The 20,136-nt window shown below is 56.7% G+C and overlaps 5 protein-coding genes across 5 annotated transcripts; 2 read left to right on the forward strand and 3 right to left on the reverse strand.

The window, feature by feature from the left end:
• Positions 1-127: 127 nt before the first annotated feature.
• On the reverse strand, positions 128-3,735 carry BJ171DRAFT_499644 (armadillo-type protein). The gene is made up of 7 exons (XM_053110502.1): positions 3,079-3,735; positions 2,529-2,712; positions 2,267-2,394; positions 1,778-2,029; positions 1,429-1,635; positions 672-1,196; positions 128-557 (listed from the first exon to the last, which is right to left on the reverse strand). The coding sequence occupies exons 1-7, from the start codon at positions 3,388-3,390 to the stop codon at positions 444-446; spliced, it is 1,722 nt and encodes a 573-aa protein (XP_052967887.1). The 5' UTR covers positions 3,391-3,735; the 3' UTR covers positions 128-443.
• Positions 3,736-3,738: 3 nt separating this feature from the next.
• Positions 3,739-7,095, forward strand: BJ171DRAFT_52552 (WD40-repeat-containing domain protein). Its single transcript, XM_053112652.1, has 4 exons — positions 3,739-4,872; positions 5,091-5,104; positions 5,288-5,809; positions 5,971-7,095. The coding sequence occupies exons 1-4, from the start codon at positions 4,087-4,089 to the stop codon at positions 6,854-6,856; spliced, it is 2,208 nt and encodes a 735-aa protein (XP_052967888.1). The 5' UTR covers positions 3,739-4,086; the 3' UTR covers positions 6,857-7,095.
• Positions 7,096-7,417: 322 nt separating this feature from the next.
• BJ171DRAFT_473836 (uncharacterized protein) lies at positions 7,418-9,196 on the reverse strand (the record flags this gene model as incomplete). Its single annotated transcript, XM_053108714.1, has 3 exons — positions 7,418-7,636; positions 7,813-7,890; positions 7,985-9,196. 3 exons carry the CDS (start codon positions 9,194-9,196, stop codon positions 7,418-7,420), a joined length of 1,509 nt encoding a protein of 502 aa, XP_052967889.1.
• A 1,132-nt stretch (positions 9,197-10,328) lies between these two features.
• On the forward strand, positions 10,329-13,053 carry BJ171DRAFT_473837 (uncharacterized protein; the record flags this gene model as incomplete). Its single annotated transcript, XM_053108715.1, has 14 exons — positions 10,329-10,332; positions 10,402-10,437; positions 10,508-10,543; positions 10,615-10,653; positions 10,723-10,758; positions 10,830-10,868; positions 10,938-10,973; positions 11,045-11,083; positions 11,153-11,188; positions 11,260-11,298; positions 11,368-11,403; positions 11,475-11,513; positions 11,583-11,618; positions 11,837-13,053. The coding sequence occupies 14 exons, from the start codon at positions 10,329-10,331 to the stop codon at positions 13,051-13,053; spliced, it is 1,668 nt and encodes a 555-aa protein (XP_052967890.1).
• Positions 13,054-13,697: 644 nt separating this feature from the next.
• BJ171DRAFT_499649 (mitochondrial carrier domain-containing protein) lies at positions 13,698-16,078 on the reverse strand. Its single transcript, XM_053110503.1, has 7 exons — positions 15,934-16,078; positions 15,607-15,709; positions 15,380-15,465; positions 14,936-15,073; positions 14,634-14,823; positions 14,182-14,474; positions 13,698-14,005 (listed from the first exon to the last, which is right to left on the reverse strand). Exons 1-7 carry the CDS (start codon positions 15,961-15,963, stop codon positions 13,940-13,942), a joined length of 906 nt encoding a protein of 301 aa, XP_052967891.1. The 5' UTR covers positions 15,964-16,078; the 3' UTR covers positions 13,698-13,939.
• Positions 16,079-20,136: the final 4,058 nt, after the last annotated feature.

Below are 20,136 nucleotides of genomic sequence, written 5' to 3' on the forward strand. Positions count from 1 at the left end.
AGATCGTGGCGGCCGCAAGCCAGCGATTGGCCGCGAGCCGATCTGTATCACAGCCGGGCCATCCCGCCGGCATCCATCCCGCCATGCCCGAAGGTGGAGGAGAATGCCCGGCAGGAGCCGGGAGCAGCCATGGACCAAAAGCGACTGGGCGGCAGGTCCATCGGCAATGGCAATGGCGATGGCAATGGCGATGGCAATGGCAATGGCAATGGCAATGGCAAGCATCCGATTTGGGACTCGACGACAGCTGTTTGTCTCGATTTCCGCCGACAGATGCACTCCCGCTGCTCGTCCATTTCCTGCCCATTGCATATCCAGTACTCATGCTCACAAATGAGCAGTCGATGAGGCACTCGCGCATTCATTTGTTTGCATTCCGATTCCATCTCTTCTGTTCATTACCCTCTGGAAGCGCATCTGGACACTGAGCCGCTGTTCCGTCATCAGGCCGTCAGACCCTGCGGCAGCACGGGTTGCATCGACTCGCCCGGAGGAGTGGCTGCTTCCAGTTTAGCTTGGCCCGAGACATACTCCTGCAGGGGATTATAGTCGTCGATCTGAATGAAACCAAAGGGACGACGTATTAGCTTGAATCACCTCTGCGTTGATATCCTGCAGCGCCGGATCCTCGGCTCGCTCGCTCCGGCTTCGACGGCCCCCCCCCAACCTACCTTCTCCAACAACGTTGCCGAGTATCCGGGCGAGTAGTATCGCACAATTTCCTCGGGATAGCATTCGTTGATGGTACGAATGTACTCGCCCATCTTGGTGCCCATAAGCGAGTTGGGCTGGTTGTTCGATGCCGTCCCCAAAACTTGTCCTTGCGGTCCACTTCCGTAGCTGGCAGCAATTTCCTGGATGCGCTGCAGCCCTCCAGACGTCACAAATGCTCGGCGTGCCGCCACGTCATGCGGTAAGATTTTGGCAAACTGGCCAACAACGTACTTGAGGATGTTGGCCGGTGTTGTCTGTTTCAGCAGCGGATCGAGTGCTTCGAGATGCAGCGTCTTTTCGAGAATGCATTTGAGTGCGCGCTTGGCTTTGGTTTTCAGATCTGCTCCGACCTCACCCTCGCCGTTTTCATCCGAGGATGTAAGAACCTTGAGGAGCTTGGGGAGAACTGCATGGTCGGCCAGAGTTTTGGCATGGTCGGGAGAATGGCGGCCGATTTGTCCCAAAGACCAAGCGCACGCCGCCTGTGGGAGCGATATGTAGTTGTTGCAAGGGTTACAATGTGTATCGGGCTCGCAAACCAGGTCTCTGACCCAACGCCGGGTACTGGCAGGACAGGACAGGGCAGGACAGGACAGGGCAGGACAGGACAGAGCAGGACAGGACAGGGCAGGGCAGAACAAGTTGGCTCCAGGGAATCATGACAGAGTCTTTGTTCAAGATGCTCGCGGCTGGCAGAAGACGGATACGCCGTACCTTGATATGTTCCTCGGTTTCGGTGACCAGAGCGTGCGCCAGTGGCGGCACACCCTTGGCGACGATCACGGCAAGCGCAAGCGTCTCGGAAAAGGCCGCTATATATCCTAGTGTCATGATACCCGGTAGTCTGGCATTTCCGTGGCTATCGTTGATGTAATCGACGACGGCAGCGATGCCGCCGGAATTGACAATCAGTTGGGCAAGCTACAACAGAGTTAAGGTAAAGCCAGTGAGCGAGTGCTGGACTAACATAGCGCTATGCTCTCGAGTAGATGCTTGCTGCCGATTCGAAGTACACAGTACATCATATTCGAGGCTACATCGGACAGTCACTGCCTGGGCTCACCTCGGGGGTATGCTTGGCAATCTCGCAAATCAGCGTTGCGGCATTCTTCTTGACATATCCATCGGTGTCTTTCATACAGTTCAGGACGTTCGGGAAGATTTCTCCGTCGACAACAGTCTCGGCCAAGTCGACAGTGTGCTTAGATATCTGCGAGAGTGCGCTGCAGACCTGTCGGCGCAACTTGGCATCGGGGTTTCCGAGCAGCGGAGCGATGAACGCGATTGTGTTGGCATCCACGACGGATTGAGCGAGCTGGATATGGTGATGTAAAGTGAGCATTCGAGATGGATCCGAGGCTCACGGCTCTCGATAAGCAAGGTCACAAAATGAATGCACAACTGCACAACTGCACAACTGCACAACTGCACAACTGCACAACTGCACAACTGCACAACTGCACAACTGCACAACTGCACAACTGCACAACTGCACAACTGCACAACTGCACAACTGCACAACTGCACAACTGCACAACTGCGCGGCCGTTACCTCGGGCGAGTGCTTGGCGATATCGCTCAGGGCCGAGGCAGCGATACGCCGCAGAGACAGCTCTGGCTCCTGCACACACAGCACCAGTAGAGGTACTGCGCTAGCGTCGACGACGGCCTGCGCAAGGTCTGGATGATGACTCAGTGTAAGGATCTGGTTCGCATTACCTTCGCACCCATTCATCCCTATCGACCTTCGGTGCATACGGGCCGCTCGACACGTGCATAGCGACTGCGATGAATCGGTGCCAGCATCGACATACCTCCGTTATGACGAGCAATATATCCCAGTGCCCACGCTGCCGACTCTTTGACGCCGGGATCGAATTCCTCGAGACAGCTCACCAGAGCGTTGAGCGCTCCAGAGTCAACCACGGACTGGGCGAGCTCGGGTGAGTGCTTGGCAACTGCGCGTAAAACGAAAGCAGCCGCTTTTTTATAGAATCGCTAGAGTTGAGCGAGCAATAATGAGCCGGTTGACAGCCGCAAAGAGAGGACCACAGTATCGCCCAACAATGACGGCAGGTAAAGAGGCAGATGTATGGATGATTAGTCGCAATGCCATGGCTGATATGTCCACCTTCTTCCCGAGACCCTGTCGGCGGCATTGCTGAGCCCGTGGATGCGCTCGACAGCTAATTTTCCTTCGTGTTCTACTCTCATGGTTTTGGCTCTGCCGCTCGTTTCTAGTATGCAAACCCGCAAGAGTCGTGTCCTTGGAGCGGCTCTCAAAGCTCCGTCCCAGGCCCATGCGCGGGCGCCGATTTGGCCGCACTCGACGACGGCAATAGCAAGAACAAGGATGCTGGTTACATTTTGCTCCGAGAGAGAGTATACGAGTTGCGGGAGGATATCCGAATCGACGACCGACTCGGCAAGCTCCTCGTTGTAATTGGCCAGGCGACCGAGAGCCAGCGCGGCGGCCTGCTGGATGGCCGGGATATTGTCGAGCAAGAGCGGACGCAGAAGCGACATGACACCAGCGCTCTGCAGCGCCTCGATGTTTGACTCTCGTGACGCCAGATCGGCGACAGTCTGGACAAACAGCAGCCGCTCCTTCTGATATTTTTCGAATACCGACAGGACCGCCCGGGTGTTCGCAACGGGCGTTGTGGTTGAATTCATTTCGTTTGCTTTGCTAGCGCGCAGAATTGTCCGAGAGGATACGTGCAGTGTGTGGAGTGAAAGCAGAGCCGCAGCAAGGCAATAGGATGGTCGACTGGACCATAAAACAGACGAGCGAGATTACGATCTTTGCGCAAAAGCACGCATCACTTGCTCATCCGGGGATGCGCTGCAGAGGGGACTTTCAAGCCCTTATCGAGGGATGCGATGCTGGCGAGAAGTCGGCCGCATTTGCACAATGTCTTTGGAAAATTGCCCGAGTGGGTACGCTCTTGTGTCGACAGAGGCAAGCTCTCTGGTGCTCGACTGAATCACGACATTGTCCAAGGTCGTCTGTGACGTCACTGAAAGTGTCGCCGCTGCTGCATTTCTATCGCTCTGTCTGCCAGCCCCCCCCCCAATCAGCCCGCAGTAGCCCCAGCATGCTCTGTGAGATGCGGCGGACGCAGAGCACCTATTGTAGCGCCCATTCAAATCACCCGCCATGATCGGCAGAGTTCCTTTCGAAATCACCTCGCTGCCTTCTGTCCAGATCTCGGTCAACGATCGTCTTTGGCTCGCCTCACTACAACCGCTTGTGTCTCGTACTTGCGGCCAGAGACCAGTCATGCACCGCCAAAGGACCATCTTTCGACTCAGGTATATCTTGCAAACTTGGGTCCAACAGGGCCGTGTCGGCTAGAGTACCTGTTCGCCATGCAGCGATCGTCAACCGCAGCCTTCCAGCGGCCATCGCTCAAGATCCGATCCAGCTTGGCAGTCGAAGCACTGAGGCCTGCGTCGGCTATCAACTCGACGATATCACTGGCTTCCGCAGAGAGTCCTCGGTTCGCTGGAAATGCACCATTCTCCATCAACTCGGCTCCCAACGGCAGCAACGGCGACGACCGAGAACTGGGCTCGCCAGCGCAAATCGTCGTCCGCGTTCAAAATGAGTTCCCCAAATTCTCGGCTCCCGACCGGCAGAAATTCATCCTGGCGATTCTCAAGGAGTGCGACCCCTCCGACATGACGTTCCTCTACAAGACGCTTCCAGTCCTGCACCGCGACTTCCTGAAACTCCTGCCGGCGCCAATCTCGCACCGAATCCTGAGCTATGTCCACCCTCGAGACTTTTGCGTCGTAATCCGGGTCTCCCGTGCCTGGTTTCGGACTGTAACGGACCCCGTACTCTGGGCGCTGCTCTACGATCAAATCGGCCTGTCGAGCATGACCAACTCATACTACATTGCGAATGCCCCGCTCTTGGTGAATGCAAAGAAGCTGCATCGGCTCAGCAGCTGGACACGCGGTCGATTTACACATCGGCGTTTCCTGGCCCATCAGGCCGGCATCCTTGGCATCTGGTTCAATGGGCAGTGGGTTGCTACAGGCTCGGTTGACAAATCATGCACGGTCCACCATGTCAGCAACGGCAAGCTGGTGAAGCGATACGTCGGACACGAAGAGAGTGTGTATTGCGTCCAGTTTGATGAAGCAAAGGTTGGTGTTGTGGCGAGGCCCGAGAGAACGGCTGTTGCATGGTGTGGATCCGGTTGGATGGTCGTATAGGGCTTCATCGCCAGGCTTGCATCGGGTCTCCGCTCTCAAGTGATGTTTTGATGAGGGCTCTAAGGTCGTTGCCCCGCGCCGAGAAAAGCGCAATGATCTGTAACGTACCGATGTCCTCGTATCCCATACCATGCTTTGCCTGGGTCCAGGTGATTACTGGAAGGTACGATGGAGATACCGACTTGCGACCAAGTGATGCCAGCACTCTGATTCCGGTCTTGGCCGCCATCCCGAGCCGGAAGATGCTGCAGAGGGGTGCTAAACAATCGTCGCGAATGCTTCGTGTAACTGGATCAGTCTCAGCCCGCCGGCTAACATGATGATGCATTGCCGATTGCACTCTCAGCGCCGACTGCACCGTACGCATCTGGGGTGCCAAAGACGGTGGCCAGCGATTTATTCTGCGTGGACACAAGGCCACCATCAATTGCCTCAAGTTCAACTCGGATAACCTTCTTGTTACTGGCTCTTCCGACAAAACCCTCCGGATCTGGCAGATGCCTAATAACGCCATCATCCTATCTACCAAGATCAAACGAACAGAGACTACCGATGAGCAGCGGCTGATGCTCATCCAAGGCGGCGAACGAGCTGCTCCTGCACAGCAGCGAGTGGGCAGTCCCAGAGAAAAGCCAGGATCTGCTGGGCTTGGGCGTTCCGCCTCGACCGTGAATCCCAATTCGAATTCCAAACTCAGGACCAAGGACAAGAGCTCGACCGAGCCTGGTACTGTACCAACTCAGATGGAGCCGACCTGCTTGCGAACCCTCCATGGACATGTTGCTGGCGTCAAATGCCTTGACTTCACCTCGGCTGTCCTCGTCAGCGGAGATATCCATGGGTTCCTCCGACTATGGCATATACGCAGGTATGGGGTCTCAGCAGACGCACGATCAAAGTGGCGCAGCGGTGGTTGCCTCATCGACTCTTCCGAGCCGCTCTGCGCATATTGTGCCGCATGGATTGTGATGGCTCTTCTGATACTCTGCTCTCACGTGGCTCTGCCTGCCAACTGTTCCGTCGTCGTAGCGGAAATTTGCTCAAGGTAATTAGCATCGCTCAGCCGTCAAAGGCCATCAACGCCTTCCAGACAGCAGTTCCTCCTGCAGCGTCGGACGACCCAATTTCATCCATTCAGTTCACGGGCACACGTCTTGTGTTTGGAGCGTTCTCGGGAAACCTGTACATGTACGATGTTCTCCCGCACAAGACCATCACCAGTGCTGTCACGACTAACCAGCTCAGCGCTGCCTATGAGCATCTGCATCACTGGGCAAACGATCCTGCAACCTTTGTTCTCAACCGGGTCTTCAACCTCCAAGAAACCATGTCCAGTCCTACACTTTCGCATGCTGCATCGTCGGCTGAAGTCCGGCCGCTCTCACCAACACCGGATCGGCGCAAGACTAAGCGCCGCAACGGCGAGCGCTATCCTGCTTCCAAATCCGGTGCCACCTCTTCGTCGTCGTCGTTCTCCAAGCCCGGCAACCTCGAGATTTCAGTCTCCCGGGAACCTTCGCTGCCCAGTCCGTTGTCAAGTGCTCTTCCAAGTCCGCTGGCTTTTGCAGCTTCGCCGCTTGCCAAGATCAAGAGCCAAAAGCTCAATTCATGGGCTCTTTGTGTCCAGATGGACGAGTGGAGACTAATGAGCGGCGGATCCGGGGGCCGCTGTTCGGTTTGGAACTATAGAACCGGCCGCCAGATCTATGTTTTGAAGGGCAACATCATCGACAACGGAGATGGACCCATCCAATGCGAGACAAAGGAGATCTTGCCGGAAGAGGCTCTCGATTTCGCTGGGGACGGCAATACAGAGGAGGGGAAGACCATCACTGGAGTGGCGTTTGACGACCGATATATTGTTGCTGGCGGAATGGATGGAATGGTGCGTATATGGGAGGCGAAAGTCAACTAAGGTCCATTGCCGTGTAAAAGCGAATGCGACGAAAGCAATATACAATGACCGCTCTTCAGTGGCTTCACAAGGATGCTGTTCCTGAAACTCTTGTTTTGTAGGGTATGGTGTATTTCCCCACTGGATATACCAGGATCTACCAAGCACATAGCCCTCGAGGAGTGACAGCAGCTATGGCGCATGAGGGCAGCGGTGCAAGTGGTAGAAGAGGAGGCAGAGGGCACCTAGCGAGACGCCTCAGTGTGATTGGTGAACGATGCAGCCCGCCGCCGTGGTATGCATGCCCGTGCGCGCAGATCTTTGCAGTCTTGAATAATCGCTGCCGTATTGGATGGGATGACAGATTGTCGGCTTCACTGCGTCCATTCGGACCATATGGCATAGAAGCGACAGTGATCCAGGGGGTATTGTCAGGCGATCCTCATATCAATTCAGCTGACCGCCATCCGAGGGGACCTCGGCAGTCTCTCAGATACGAATGCATACCGAGGAGATTGTGAACCGGATCTGGCAGCACTGCACCCACAGACTACCAACGGATAATGCTCTGAGAGTAGTCAATCAGGGCATGTCAAACTGGCCGTTGGCAGATTCAAGTCCGACCTCGCTTGCAAGAAAACGCTGGATTTCATTGAGGCTCCCGTCTTCACCGGGTGAGAACTGTGAGCCGAGCGGGAGACTTGGGCCGCGTTCTGGTGTACGCTGGCTAGAAGGAAAGTCGCTCTCTTCGACAGAACCAGTCGCTGTCAAGCTGAATGCAGGCCGTCCGAACAGCGACTCCTGCAATACAAGTACAGTGAGTAGCGGCTCCGGAATCACACACGCGATTCGGACAGGCAGCAAGGTGCTATCGACGCTGCATTCGAGATACAACGTGCACTACACTGCAGGCAAAAATATGACACGAAGCAACGATCCGTCGATCCTGGCTTGACAGTCATAAGCGGGACACTTACCGACCGAGGGCTCCCCGTTGGCTCGGTTTTCAAAATCTCAAACAGTACTGCCGATATGGGCTTGTGCGCCTTTGGCGCCTGGGACAATGTTGATCCGATGATGTCGTGCCATGCGCAGATACAGTCAGTGATTTACTTGAGTACAGTTATCAAAGGGCTCGATTTGTCTCACCTTCCCGTAGCATGTTGGTCCTCTGAGTGACAGCTCCGGTTTTCGACCAGAGACCTTGGATTGCGGCTGTTCGTCGTCATCGTCCGAGCCAGGAAAGTCGAAAACATTTTTGGGTCCAGGAGCTGCGGCGGGGCTATTGAAAAGCGATGCCTGTGCTTGGCTTTGGAGCAGGGATGACTCGGTTGGGGTTTCAAGCTGCCGGTTGCCGATCCCTGTTCCAAGGGGAAGCACATTCCCATTTGCTTTGGAGGCAACGTTGTGGTCAAGACGGCGGGCATTGCCGTCTGGTTGGTGGGCATCAATGACCAGCGGCTCATCGAGGTCCTCAGGTTCGTCATCTACAAGCTGCAGAGATGGCTCTGGGAACGACAACAAGGAGATGTCGCAGTCCATCGAGAGCAACATGCCAGATGTATCTTGGGGCTGAGGCAGCGTAGGATGACGGACGAGTCCAGGCCCCGGCATTCCGTATCGAGGAGCTGTTCCGGATAGCAGCTGAGGCGATGCAGTCGGTCCTTCGCTGGCATGGCTGATGCTTTGCAGAAACGGCTCTCGATGAAGCGACCCATGATGGCCTTGCGCAAGCATATCGACTTGGTCAGAGGCTCCGGCTGGACTGGCGGGTTCTTCGAAATCGTCCGCAGCTATCAAGGTAGGCACGGTACTCGGACTTGACAAACGAATTTGCTCGAGCGTGGCTGCGTCTTGTCTATGGCCTTGGGCCGAATTGCTCGTTGTTTTGGATCGCACTTGAGTTTTAGCCGACACCTCTTCCATGCAGGCGGATTGATGTCCACCTCGGGATATCGACGGAGAGCCATTGTGGACAGGCAAGCTCAGCAGGTGCCCTTGCGCGACGAGACCCATCGGCTCTTGCCTTGGGGATGTGATTCTCGGCCTGGTGATGCTGGGGCTGTTAGTGGCTGTCGGCTCGTTGTCGAGATCGACAGCATCCCCGGCCATCCTTGAATTGTACCGATTAAATCTGGCAGCAGCGACAGTGCCTCTGTGATGGGCATCCACAGCGCTTGAGTGCTGCCGAGACCCACAGTCAAAGCAGAGCCATGGATCGTTTCGAATCGACCAGTGGTATGGATAGAGTGGCTCTCCCGCCAGCACAGCTTTCTTGGCTGCAGCGATCCGCGACTTGAGAAGCTGCAGCCGTTCGGGACTCCAGCCAAGCGGCAGGGTGGACGCATCGCCCAAAACCATTTCGCCGTCAGGCACGGCAGAGCAGCACGGCGCCGGTGATTGGGATGGGTGGGCGCTGGTCCGAGAATGCGATAGATCCGAACCAGGACGGCAAAGCCAGGACGGCAAAGCCAGGACGGCAAAGCCCGCTATTTTTGGGTCACCTTCCCTGGTGTGCATGTGGCACCGCCCCTCAAGACCCTGTTGTCTCCTCATCTCGCTGCCGCCTGCCCCACCGCCGGCCTCATATCCAGCTTCACCCCCCACGCTCGCAGTCTCGGACCGCAGCAAGTTAACAGCAAGCCCGCAGCGAGCACAGCATCGACTCGGCACTGGCTCCTTCTCCTGCAGCCTCATCTTGGGTATGCATCGCAACTTGAATCTCGCCCGCCAAACAGGCATCGACACCAAACGCAGCAGCGCCGTTCGCCCCGAGAACCATGTGGGCGAGCATGTACTGGTCTCTCTCAGCGAAAGTGGCGATCAGGACGACGACTGGGTCCAAGCAGGTGGGTCTCAGGCGGAGCACTTGTTGAGGAGACTCTTTTCTACAGATGTCTTGCTCTGCCGCCTCGCGGACTGGCGGGGCTGGTGGCCTCGCCGTTGACTATCGGTTCTGATATGCGGTACCTCGGCAAATATATGAACAGTGATCGTATCGGTCGCTACGGACGACGAAACCGGAGCCAGAACCTACACCGTCAAGGTGCTCTCAACCGAGCAGACCCTCGTCGTCAGCCGAGATCGTCTTCGCTTCACGAGCTCCAGATCAGCGTCGTCTGCAAATCTTTCCTCTGGGCCGGTGTCCAAAACTCTCTCCAATGGCACCGGCATTAGAAGACAATCTGCCCTTCCAATGAGTAGAGGCAGGAACGAGGGCTCTTCAGAATCGGGTGTGCATGCCACAGCTGGTAAGGCGATTCTGGCTCACCTGTCGGTGGCGACGCAAGTTGCTGACGTGAAGGCCTAAAGGAGAAGCGACACTGATAAAGCTCACATAATATCATTTCCAGGCCCCCGTCCGCCGCCGCCACCACCTCCTCCTCCCATGATGGGTAAGCGAGTGGTATTTGATATTCCAGCACCGATATTCTGGTACTAACTATCCAACTTGGTAGGCGGACCGCCCCCTCCACCCCCTCCTCCCCCCATAATGGGTAAGTGCTCTCGGGTTGTAATTTGCTGAGTGATTGGTTGATATACTCACGATTATGTTCCGTCGACAGGTGGACCACCCCCTCCCCCTCCTCCTCCCATGATGGGTAAGTGTTCATGCGAGTGGTATTTGGTATTCCAGACCAACATCTTGGTACTAACTATCCAGCTTGGCAGGCGGACCACCCCCTCCACCCCCTCCTCCCATGATGGGTAAGTGTTCATGGGAGTGGTATTTGATATTCCAGCACTGATATTCTGGTACTAACTATTCAGCTTGGCAGGCGGACCACCCCCTCCACCCCCTCCTCCCCCCATGATGGGTAAGTGCTCTCGGGTTGTAATTTGCTGAGAGACTGGTTGATATGCTCACGATTATGTTCCGTCGACAGGTGGACCACCCCCTCCCCCTCCTCCTCCCATGATGGGTAAGTGTTCATGCGAGTGGTATTTGATATTCCAGCACCGATATTCTGGTACTAACTATCCAACTTGGTAGGCGGACCGCCCCCTCCACCCCCTCCTCCCCCCATAATGGGTAAGTGCTCTCGGGTTGTAATTTGCTGAGTGATTGGTTGATATGCTCACGATTATGTTCCGTCGACAGGTGGACCACCCCCTCCCCCTCCTCCTCCCATGATGGGTAAGTGTTCATGCGAGTGGTATTTGATATTCCAGCACTGATATTCTGGTACTAACTATTCAGCTTGGCAGGCGGACCACCCCCTCCACCCCCTCCTCCCCCCATGATGGGTAAGTGCTCTCGGGTTGTAATTTGCTGAGAGACTGGTTGATATGCTCACGATTATGTTCCGTCGACAGGTGGACCACCCCCTCCCCCTCCTCCTCCCATGATGGGTAAGTGTTCATGCGAGTGGTATTTGATATTCCAGCACCGATATTCTGGTACTAACTATCCAACTTGGTAGGCGGACCGCCCCCTCCACCCCCTCCTCCCCCCATAATGGGTAAGTGCTCTCGGGTTGTAATTTGCTGAGTGATTGGTTGATATACTCACGATTATGTTCCGTCGACAGGTGGACCACCCCCTCCCCCTCCTCCTCCCATGATGGGTAAGTGTTCATGCGAGTGGTATTTGATATTCCAGCACCGATATTCTGGTACTAACTATCCAACTTGGTAGGCGGACCGCCCCCTCCACCCCCTCCTCCCCCCATAATGGGTAAGTGCTCTCGGGTTGTAATTTGCTGAGTGATTGGTTGATATACTCACGATTATGTTCCGTCGACAGGTGGACCACCCCCTCCCCCTCCTCCTCCCATGATGGGTAAGTGTTCATGCGAGTGGTATTTGGTATTCCAGACCAACATCTTGGTACTAACTATCCAGCTTGGCAGGCGGACCACCCCCTCCTCCCCCTGGTCCACCACCTCCCCCTGGTGCCCCCCCACCGCCCCCGCTTGGAGGTAATCCGAATTTGTTTTTGCTGAGGACGGTCGTCGTGTGTACCGATTTGGCTGCTAACTTTGCCATTGTCGATTCCAGGTTTTGTACCCCCTCCCCCCGCAGCAGCCGCACCTCCAAAGTCCTCTGGCGACCCTATGGAAGAGATTCGACGGGCAATTCAAGGTGGCGTCAAGCTCCGTAAAGTTAATCGTGAGATTCGACCCCAGCCCGAAGTCAAAAAAGAGGTCTCCGACGACGAAGCTACAAAGATGGCCCTGGTATTTGACATTCTGAATCTCGTCGAAACCACGGATGGTGGCTCTCCTGAAGAAATTGTATCCAAGCTAGAGCTGGAGAGCTCTCGAGCGCGAACATACATTTTCCAGTTGATTCGCCGCGGATGGGTCAAGCCTTATCGCTTGTTGGATGGGACTGAGAAGGAGTCCGAGAAGGACCGCAAGCTGCCCTACAAAGTCTGGCAGGGTAAAGAGGTGACATCGGCAATCGAGGTCCCGGGAAAACACGAGTTTGAGCTTGAAGAGCTGGGGCTGCTCAAGAACGAAATCATCCGGGCGCATCTGCATCGCTTCGCGAAAAACTCCAACATTCACACGGTCGACACGATCGTGCTCCTGCGGTGTCCTGGTACGCCGACCGAGATTCCTCCCTTCGATAAGGTGGAGCCCCCCAAACTGGATTCCAGCTTCAAGGGCACGGTCACCAAGGAGCTGCGACAGCAACGCGAGGACTGGGAGCGGCAACGCGACGAATATTTCCAAGCGCCTTGGCCCACCTTCCGACTGTTCATGTCCAAGATCGAGGACCACGACCGAAACATCACCTCAGATTACCAAAAATACTCCAAGGGTCAGGAAGATGCCGGGCGCGTCATCGGCGAGCTCACTCAGATGTTCAAGGAGCTTGACATTCCGCAGCTCACAAAGCTGGTGAGCGATGTGCCCAAGAAGATCAACGAGGTTGCCGAAAATCTCAGTCGCACATCTGGTATTCAGATCCCAACGTCGAGTGTGAAGGTCTCGACTGTGTTTGTTCGCCGCATGGTCGACGAAACCCTTGGAAAGCGCCCGAAGGCCGAAGGGGCCCCCGAGGTCAAGAGTCGAGTGCGCAAGGTGACATTTGTCACGCCAGAGGAGGAGGAGGAGCCCGAGAAGCTCAAGCTCCAGGGGGCATCCAGGCACGTTCTGAACTCGATCTACAACGCTTCTGGTCGGCATCAGATGCCGATGAGACGTGAGCCCGCAGGCACCCCTTCCAAGCCATCAAAACCTGTCGGTCGTACCTTTACGATCATGTAACCGCAGTCAGCTATTTTTTTCTTTTCCTTTCCGAACGCTTCCGTATTCAATGCTTTGTGTACCTATCGCTTTTGTCGCCACCGGGGGTCTGAGCTGTCGCAAGTGTGATTGCAGCCAGGAGGAGCACACCTCCGGCCTGCCAAGCCGAGCCCTTACTCTAGCACCGACACGAACAAAGGTTCCCCAAACCCGAAGCTCAAGAGCGGGAGCACTCAGGCAGCGTGCATCGATGATCCACCATTGTCATGCCACTGCTGTCGCTGTTGCGGACAGTCATCGAGGGCATATTTGACTTGGGAAGCGTTTATGAATATATGAAAGTGATGTGTATAGGTGATACGGCCTTTCCGAAAGCAAAGACAGCCAGAGTTCGTGGAAGATCTTTGATGAGCGGAATGCGATGGAAAGCCACGGATTCGTCCCCGCTGCTCTCGCCGGCGATACTCGTCCAGAAGGTTTTGTCGTGGGTGTTCATGTGATTCCCACAGGTCAATCTCTATGTGCGATTGTCAACTTGCACACAGCGATCATGCTCCTTCTGGACACGGCTCGCGAGTCTGCAGGGATGATCCGCCATGCCGGACCACGAGTCAATCACTGGATACGTAAAATTGCGAGAGCTCGAGGTGGAATCCACGTAGCAGATCGAGAAGACATAATGGAGTGTATTGGCAGGTCGATGATGTGGTGCATACGGGTTTTGGGATCGGCAGCTTGACCAAAATTGATCGCACATGGATCAGAGCTATCTTCCTCGCCATGCCGATCCGCGTGCAGTTCGGTACTGAGAGGGTTGTTGCTCCGAGCAGGCCGCTTTGTCGGGCCAGACCTAGGTTGGTCTGTGGATCGAGGGCACCGAGAGTTCATCGGCGCAGGATCTAAGAGTCTATTTCTTCTTGGAGAGCTCAGCGACGTAGGCCTTCAAAGAGTCGCCACCGAACACCATGCAGACCTGGAAGGGAGAGCAAAGAGGGTAGGGAGTTAGGATTGTGCCGCCTCGCGATGGCTGTCGCCTACTTTCGACCCAGGCTGATCGATGCTGGCTTTGACAGCGCTTTCGGGATCGGTGTGGAGGCGGATGGATCGCAGTTGCTCCACCAAAAGCACGGTTGTGGTTGCATGCCATACCGTCAAATAGACTGAGAGGCCGATGCGTGGGGTGACGCCTCGGTAGAATCCAAGGAAGCCGTTGTTCTTGTAGATGTATTTGGCGCAAGTCCAGATGTTCATATTTTCAGGCCGACCGGGCGTCTTGATTTGGCTTTGCATCTCGACGCGAATGACCTCGATCGGCTGGTTCCAGCAGGCTAGAGCGCCACCGATGACCGAGGAGAGGATGCGTTCTGAAACGGCCAGGGGCCGTTTTTTGTCTTCAGGGCTGCGCATAGACAGAAGCATCGACTCGGTCACACGGGCGATACCTACAAGTGAAGTAGTTATGCCAGCGAGCGGGATGCATTGGCAATTGAGCCAGTCGTAAGACACGAGAGAAGACAGGCGAGATACCGACACATGATGACCGGAAGAAGTTTTACCGGCTGGGATGTGGTAGCTGCGACGGCATCCATCAATTGACTTACCAAGACGGCTGCCCCAGTTGGTCATTTGCCGCAGAGCCACAGCAGAAACGCCCTTGTTCAGGCCGACAATGCCTTCCTTTTTGAAAATCTCCATAGCGATTTGGACAGACGACCGCTTGGCACCGACTTCCTTGTGCCGAGTAACTTCAACAGTTTTCATGAATGTGCAGAAACCCATAGTGGTATAGGCCTGGATACAGAGGAGTCAGGTTCGATCGCATCGGGGGAGTCCACAGCGCATGCGATGGGAGGGCACGCCACAAGCCAACGTGGGCGCTGGTAGAGAGGGCAAACATGCTTACCTGACACACGCCACCGCCCATGCCTCCGAGAACGCCGGCGACTGCGTTGGAGGTACCGAAGCGTTTGGAGTAGTATTCAATCTCGGAGCTGGAAAAGAGAAGGACGGCGCCCTTTGTCGATGCTTCGATCCAAGCCCACTAATTCCAAGACACCGGCAGCCGTTCCGACGCGGAGGGGAGGGGATGTAAAAGATGAGCTTATGACGCAGATTCAGAGGCAAACACAGCGACATCACAGAAAGGAAACATTGGATGATGCGAGTGCATGACGATCGAACGATGTGCAAGGTGCCACTCGGCGAGGTGAGACAGGTGAGCTCCGGTATGGTCGCTCGATGGTGCTCGTGGATCAATGCCCCTCGCGGATTCAGGATCAGCCACGCTATCAGTAAAGCCGGCACCAGGGAGGTCGGGAGAATGATCCCCAAGTAAAGCGATACTCACAGGTATGAGGCCTTGGTAGAAGCCACCGATGCCACCACGCTGATAGGTCTTGGAGATTGATTTCCACAGGTTGTCGCCACGGTTGGCTGGGAACCAGGAAGAGATGCCCGTGCATGATCAAGATCAGAAAGGGAGCGATCCGAGCAGCCCATCGAGGGACACCGCGGACAGGCCCGGAGCACATGGGTGGGTTGGCAAAGCCCACGAGCAGTAGCAGGCGAACGTACCGGCCATGTGGGTTTTGACGACCTCGAAGGGCTGACCAAGGGTCGACACCTCAAAGGTCTGGATGGCAGCGCCGAGGGCCAGGTTGATCCATGAGACGGATTTCTGCAGCGATCGAGATTGAATCGATCGAGAATGAATCGATCGAGATGAGCGACAGGCCGGCGGTAGTGGGCTGTTTATGATGCTGGGAGCTGCAATCGGAAAGCCCCAGCGCAGACGGTCGAGGAGCGATTACGGAATGATTGAAGGAAAGCCAGAGCCAGAGCCAGAGCCAGCGCTGCTGTGGTGTTGGGCAGAGACGGATGAACGCAGGACAGTTTGCTTGCCTTTGTAAGAGGGGGGGCTTCGGCGGACATTGTTACGGGGGAGGGGCTGTGGGGCTGGATCGAGATCGATGGCAAGGGCGGGCAGCAGGGCGATCGCGGCCGGGGTGTGGAGAGAGAGAAGGTCAAGGGCGATCGTCGGGGTATTTATGGGTGCGGCAGCCGATAAACCGATAGAGCTGATAAGGCTGGCGGTGTCGCTGAGCAGGCCAGGCGCGTGGTTGGTGGGGCGGCCGGTGGCGGTCCGCCGTGTCCGGGCGGGCGTTTTCCCATTGGCCCGGCTGCAATCGCGCGCTGTGCTCCTGCGACTGAGGGCCGGCTGCCTCTTTTGGGCAGGGCTGCGCGGTGTGCGCTTTGGCGGAGCTGGTTTGGCGGTGGATTGCACCGACAACAACGGGCTGCGTCGGCGACGACAACGGACTGCGTTGATGGACGAGGCAAACGGTGTTAGGCTTGGCGGTGGGGTGCGCTGGTTTTGGCGACGAGCGGTCAACGTGCTGGTCTCGATGCAGCATTACTTTGCATGGTTCGGTTGCATGGTCCTGTTGGCAGCGTCGTTTGCATGGCCCTGTTGGCAGCGTTCTTTGCATGGTCCTCCCGCCCCAACCAAACACCCCGTCCCCTGGTCCCGCTCGCTAACTCGCTCTTGCCACCCCTCCAAGATCCTTCGCCGTGCCCCAAAAATTGTGCCGCGCTCCATCGGATCCGCCTGCCCTTGCCGAAGGCGCGTTCCGGGCACGGCGTTCCGACCGTCAGAGACCGCCCAAGGAACCTCCGCCATGGGAGGAGGAAGGGAGTGGGCCCAGCAACCGATGATGGGCTCATGACGTGTCCCGGGGTCGCAGCTGGTGCCGGATGAGGCTCGCACCACACCAAGGCACCACCACCCCGGGCTGCGCATTGTGGATAGCAATTGTGAATGATAGATGTGTGTATTCCCATCCAAAAAAAAGGGGGAGGGGCGATAAAGCAGGGTGTCCTGAATGATTATATGGATGAGGAAAGGGAGCAAGAGCAAAGCAAAGAAAGTGAAAGACATCGACAAGCTGGAGCCAGGAAGAAAACAAGAGTGTGTATAGAGAAATGCGTCCACGGGTTGAGAGAGAGGCCCATCATGTCGCACAACCAGGGGCGGCCTGAGGCGGCCGCCGAGTCGATCTCCCCCAGTCGGGAAGCATTGCCAAAGCCTCGGATGTAAATGCCCCTTGGCGGGTCTGTGTGTGGACGACGAACGGCGTGCAGGAACAGAAACTAATGATACAGTAGTGGGTTGCAGGATACAGACCACCGCCCAGCGACAAATCCCCTGGACAAAGTGCTATCGCCATCGGCTTCAGGATGATCACCGTCGCGTGGGTCGGGAGCGCTGCGGTTTGCTGCGGAATGCCGTCGCCTTGGCATCATGAGCACCAGCAGCAAGCGCCAGTCTCGAGGCACCGCCTGTGTCCGGTAGCTTGATTTTGACCGTATCCTCGTCCGAGTCGCAGAATTCATCGTCCTCGTCGTAGTCGCTATCTTCCTCAGGCATTTCGTTGGCTCCGAGCCATGTGCTGCTCACCTGGCCGACAATCTTGCTGATGCCACTGATGAGCCCGGTGATCGACATGCGCTTCATATCGGATATCACAGCAGAGTCATCCGGCGCAATTGATCCTGTATCGTGCTTGGACAGGTCTCCCGCACTGCCCTTGCGGCGCTCGTCCCGCGCTGCCTTGAGTGGCGTCGCCTTCTTGTCTGCTTTTGCGTTCGTGTCGCTTGCGCTCGTTTCCGAAATCTCATCCTTGGCACCCAGGAAGGATCGAACACGGGTGCGCGATCCATGATTTGAGATATCGCCTCCTCTCTTTTCGGTGCTCTGATCGATCGAACTCGGGCTGTGTGTCCGACCGGGGAGGCTAGAAACCGCTGCCGCACTCCGTGACTTTTTCTTCTTGCCCCTCTTGGCTTCGGCCATTCCCAGGCTCTTGCTCGGAGGACTAGGATGCATTTCTTCGCTCGAACTTTGCGAGAGAACGAGCGCCGAGCTCTCGCCTTTGAAACAAGTATTGTCGGATCCCCGGACGGATGGTGCCGGGTGCTGCGAAGCGCTGCCGCCCCATGAAGCATCTCCCTTGGTATTGGGTCTTCGACCTGTCCCGGTCGTTGCTGGAGGCTCGAGGACTGACTTTGCTTCCAAGGGGATGGCGCCACCTCGATTGACCATAGCGGTGCTGGGAGTCTTCTTGACGACAACAGGCATTTCGGGAATCGATCCGCTGAGAGACGAATCCATCGACAAGACTGCCTTCTTGGCCTTGTTCGAGTCGATAGCGGCGCTTGACGGGCTGGGCTGGGCGGGGCTCATATGGTCAGAGCGTTGCAGGCCATCTTCGGTCGGACGCCGCGGGGCTTCGTCGCCTGAAAGCTTGGCCTCGCCGTTGGATCCCTGCGAGCACAAGGACGACCGGGTCTCGCTACTGACATCTGCGGGCCCAGGGCTCGACGAAATCCGATGCGACGACTCGGCCAATTTACTTTCTGGGTCAATCTCTGGAGTAGGAGCCCAGCGGAAGTGCATAGTTTTGCGATCACCCGCCTGACTCAGGTCACTAAAGTACTTTGGCTCCAGCGGGACACAGTCCGTCGCCGGAAGCAGAGGCGAGGTGACGCGGCTTCGGCGGCCCGTGGTGTGGTCCGGGTGGCCCTCAGTGCGGTGGGAACTCTGTTTCGGGGAGCCGACTTCCTTCGTGCCAGTTGCACTCGACTTGGGCTGAGGCGCTTCAAAGGTCGTTCTGTGTGGCTGCGTCTCTGGGTTAACATCCTTGGACCCAGGCTGGGTCGCAGTATCAACATCACGCTCCTTAAGCATCTTTTTTTGTTGAAGCTCTTGGAATGACGGGATGGGGGGGAGGTGAAACTTGGGCTTGCGTTCGCTCGGTTTTGGGTAGTCCTTGGGTTTTAGTGAAGGTACGAGGCCCTTGCGTTGGGCAACGGCGTTGTGGAGGAAGCCGATGAAATTGGCGTTGGTGGCGCTATCGTCTGGCGAAGTTGTGATCACGTCACCGTCGGGCTCTTTGGATACCAGCACAATTGTCTCTTCAGTTGTCAGCACGATCTGCTCGGCAAAAGGTTCGTCGACTGTGCGACCTTGGCGAGCAGCAGGGCCGAGGCCCCACTGTGAGCCGCGGCGCTCGGCTTCAAGATGCGATTGTCCGGAGATGTGCGAGACACTGGCGCTGACATCCATTCGCGGCGGCGGCGGCGGCACCTGCGGAAGCGTATCGTGCTGAAACAGTGATTGCTGCCTCCGCCGCATGGCGGGAGAGCGGTCGTCGCCCGAGTATGAGCCAGCACCTGCTCCATTTTCGGACCGAGGATAGGATCCGGGGCGATGGGAGAAGGGCCGTGGATATGACGACTGGCGCGGATCAAAGGCTCGCGGGTCCTTGGAGGCCTTGGGTGGATAAAAGTTTGGCGGCGGAGGTGGCGGAGGATAGGTGCCGAGGTAGCTGGCGTCCGAAAACTTTCGACTACGACCAGGAGTAGGCGGATAGCCCCAGTCCGAGTAGTAGGATTGGGCCGAGTACGGGTCGTCGCGACGGAGGTCGTGGCCGGCGCTGTGGAATCGCTCTCGGCGCGGTCGAACAAGGTCGTCTCGCGAATAGCCGCTGGAGCGCTCATAGACGAGAGTATGCTCGCCACCGGGTTCCTCCCAGTTCGAGCCCCGCTTTGGTCTGGAGCCAATCGTGCGCGGCCCATCGGGTGCATGAGCGGACATGGAATGGATGGCATCCCACGGGTTCCACTGCCCGATGCCGGGCATGAGCGGGGTCGTGTCGACAGTGGTGCCCCATCCTTCCGCTGGGGTGGTGCGACTCCAGGCCACCTGCTGGTCATCTTCGTCATTTTTGGCCGTGTCGCTGAAGATGCTCTCATCGACCTCGCTCTGGCCAGGCTCGGTGGAGAAGACGTCATCATCGACGAGACTTCGTGTGCCTGTGGTGGTGCTGGACCATCCGGCCGGAACCTCGGTGTGGCTGTTGGGGAGTTGACCAGGGTGTTTGGGCGTGCTTGGCCGATAGGGGACCGGTGGGGGAGCAAGGTAGCTCACGGGACCATGGTAGCTGTGGCTCTTTCCGCTGTACGGATGCGGATTCTGGTTATAATAGCCTTGATGTTGGCGCGATCGAGAGGCATTACGGGGATAGGTGGATGCATTGCGCTGGG

The sequence above is a fragment of the Polychytrium aggregatum genome (assembly GCF_025602895.1).
Source record: "Polychytrium aggregatum strain JEL109 chromosome Unknown BJ171scaffold_13, whole genome shotgun sequence".
Lineage (NCBI taxonomy): Eukaryota > Fungi > Chytridiomycota > Chytridiomycetes > Polychytriales > Polychytrium > Polychytrium aggregatum.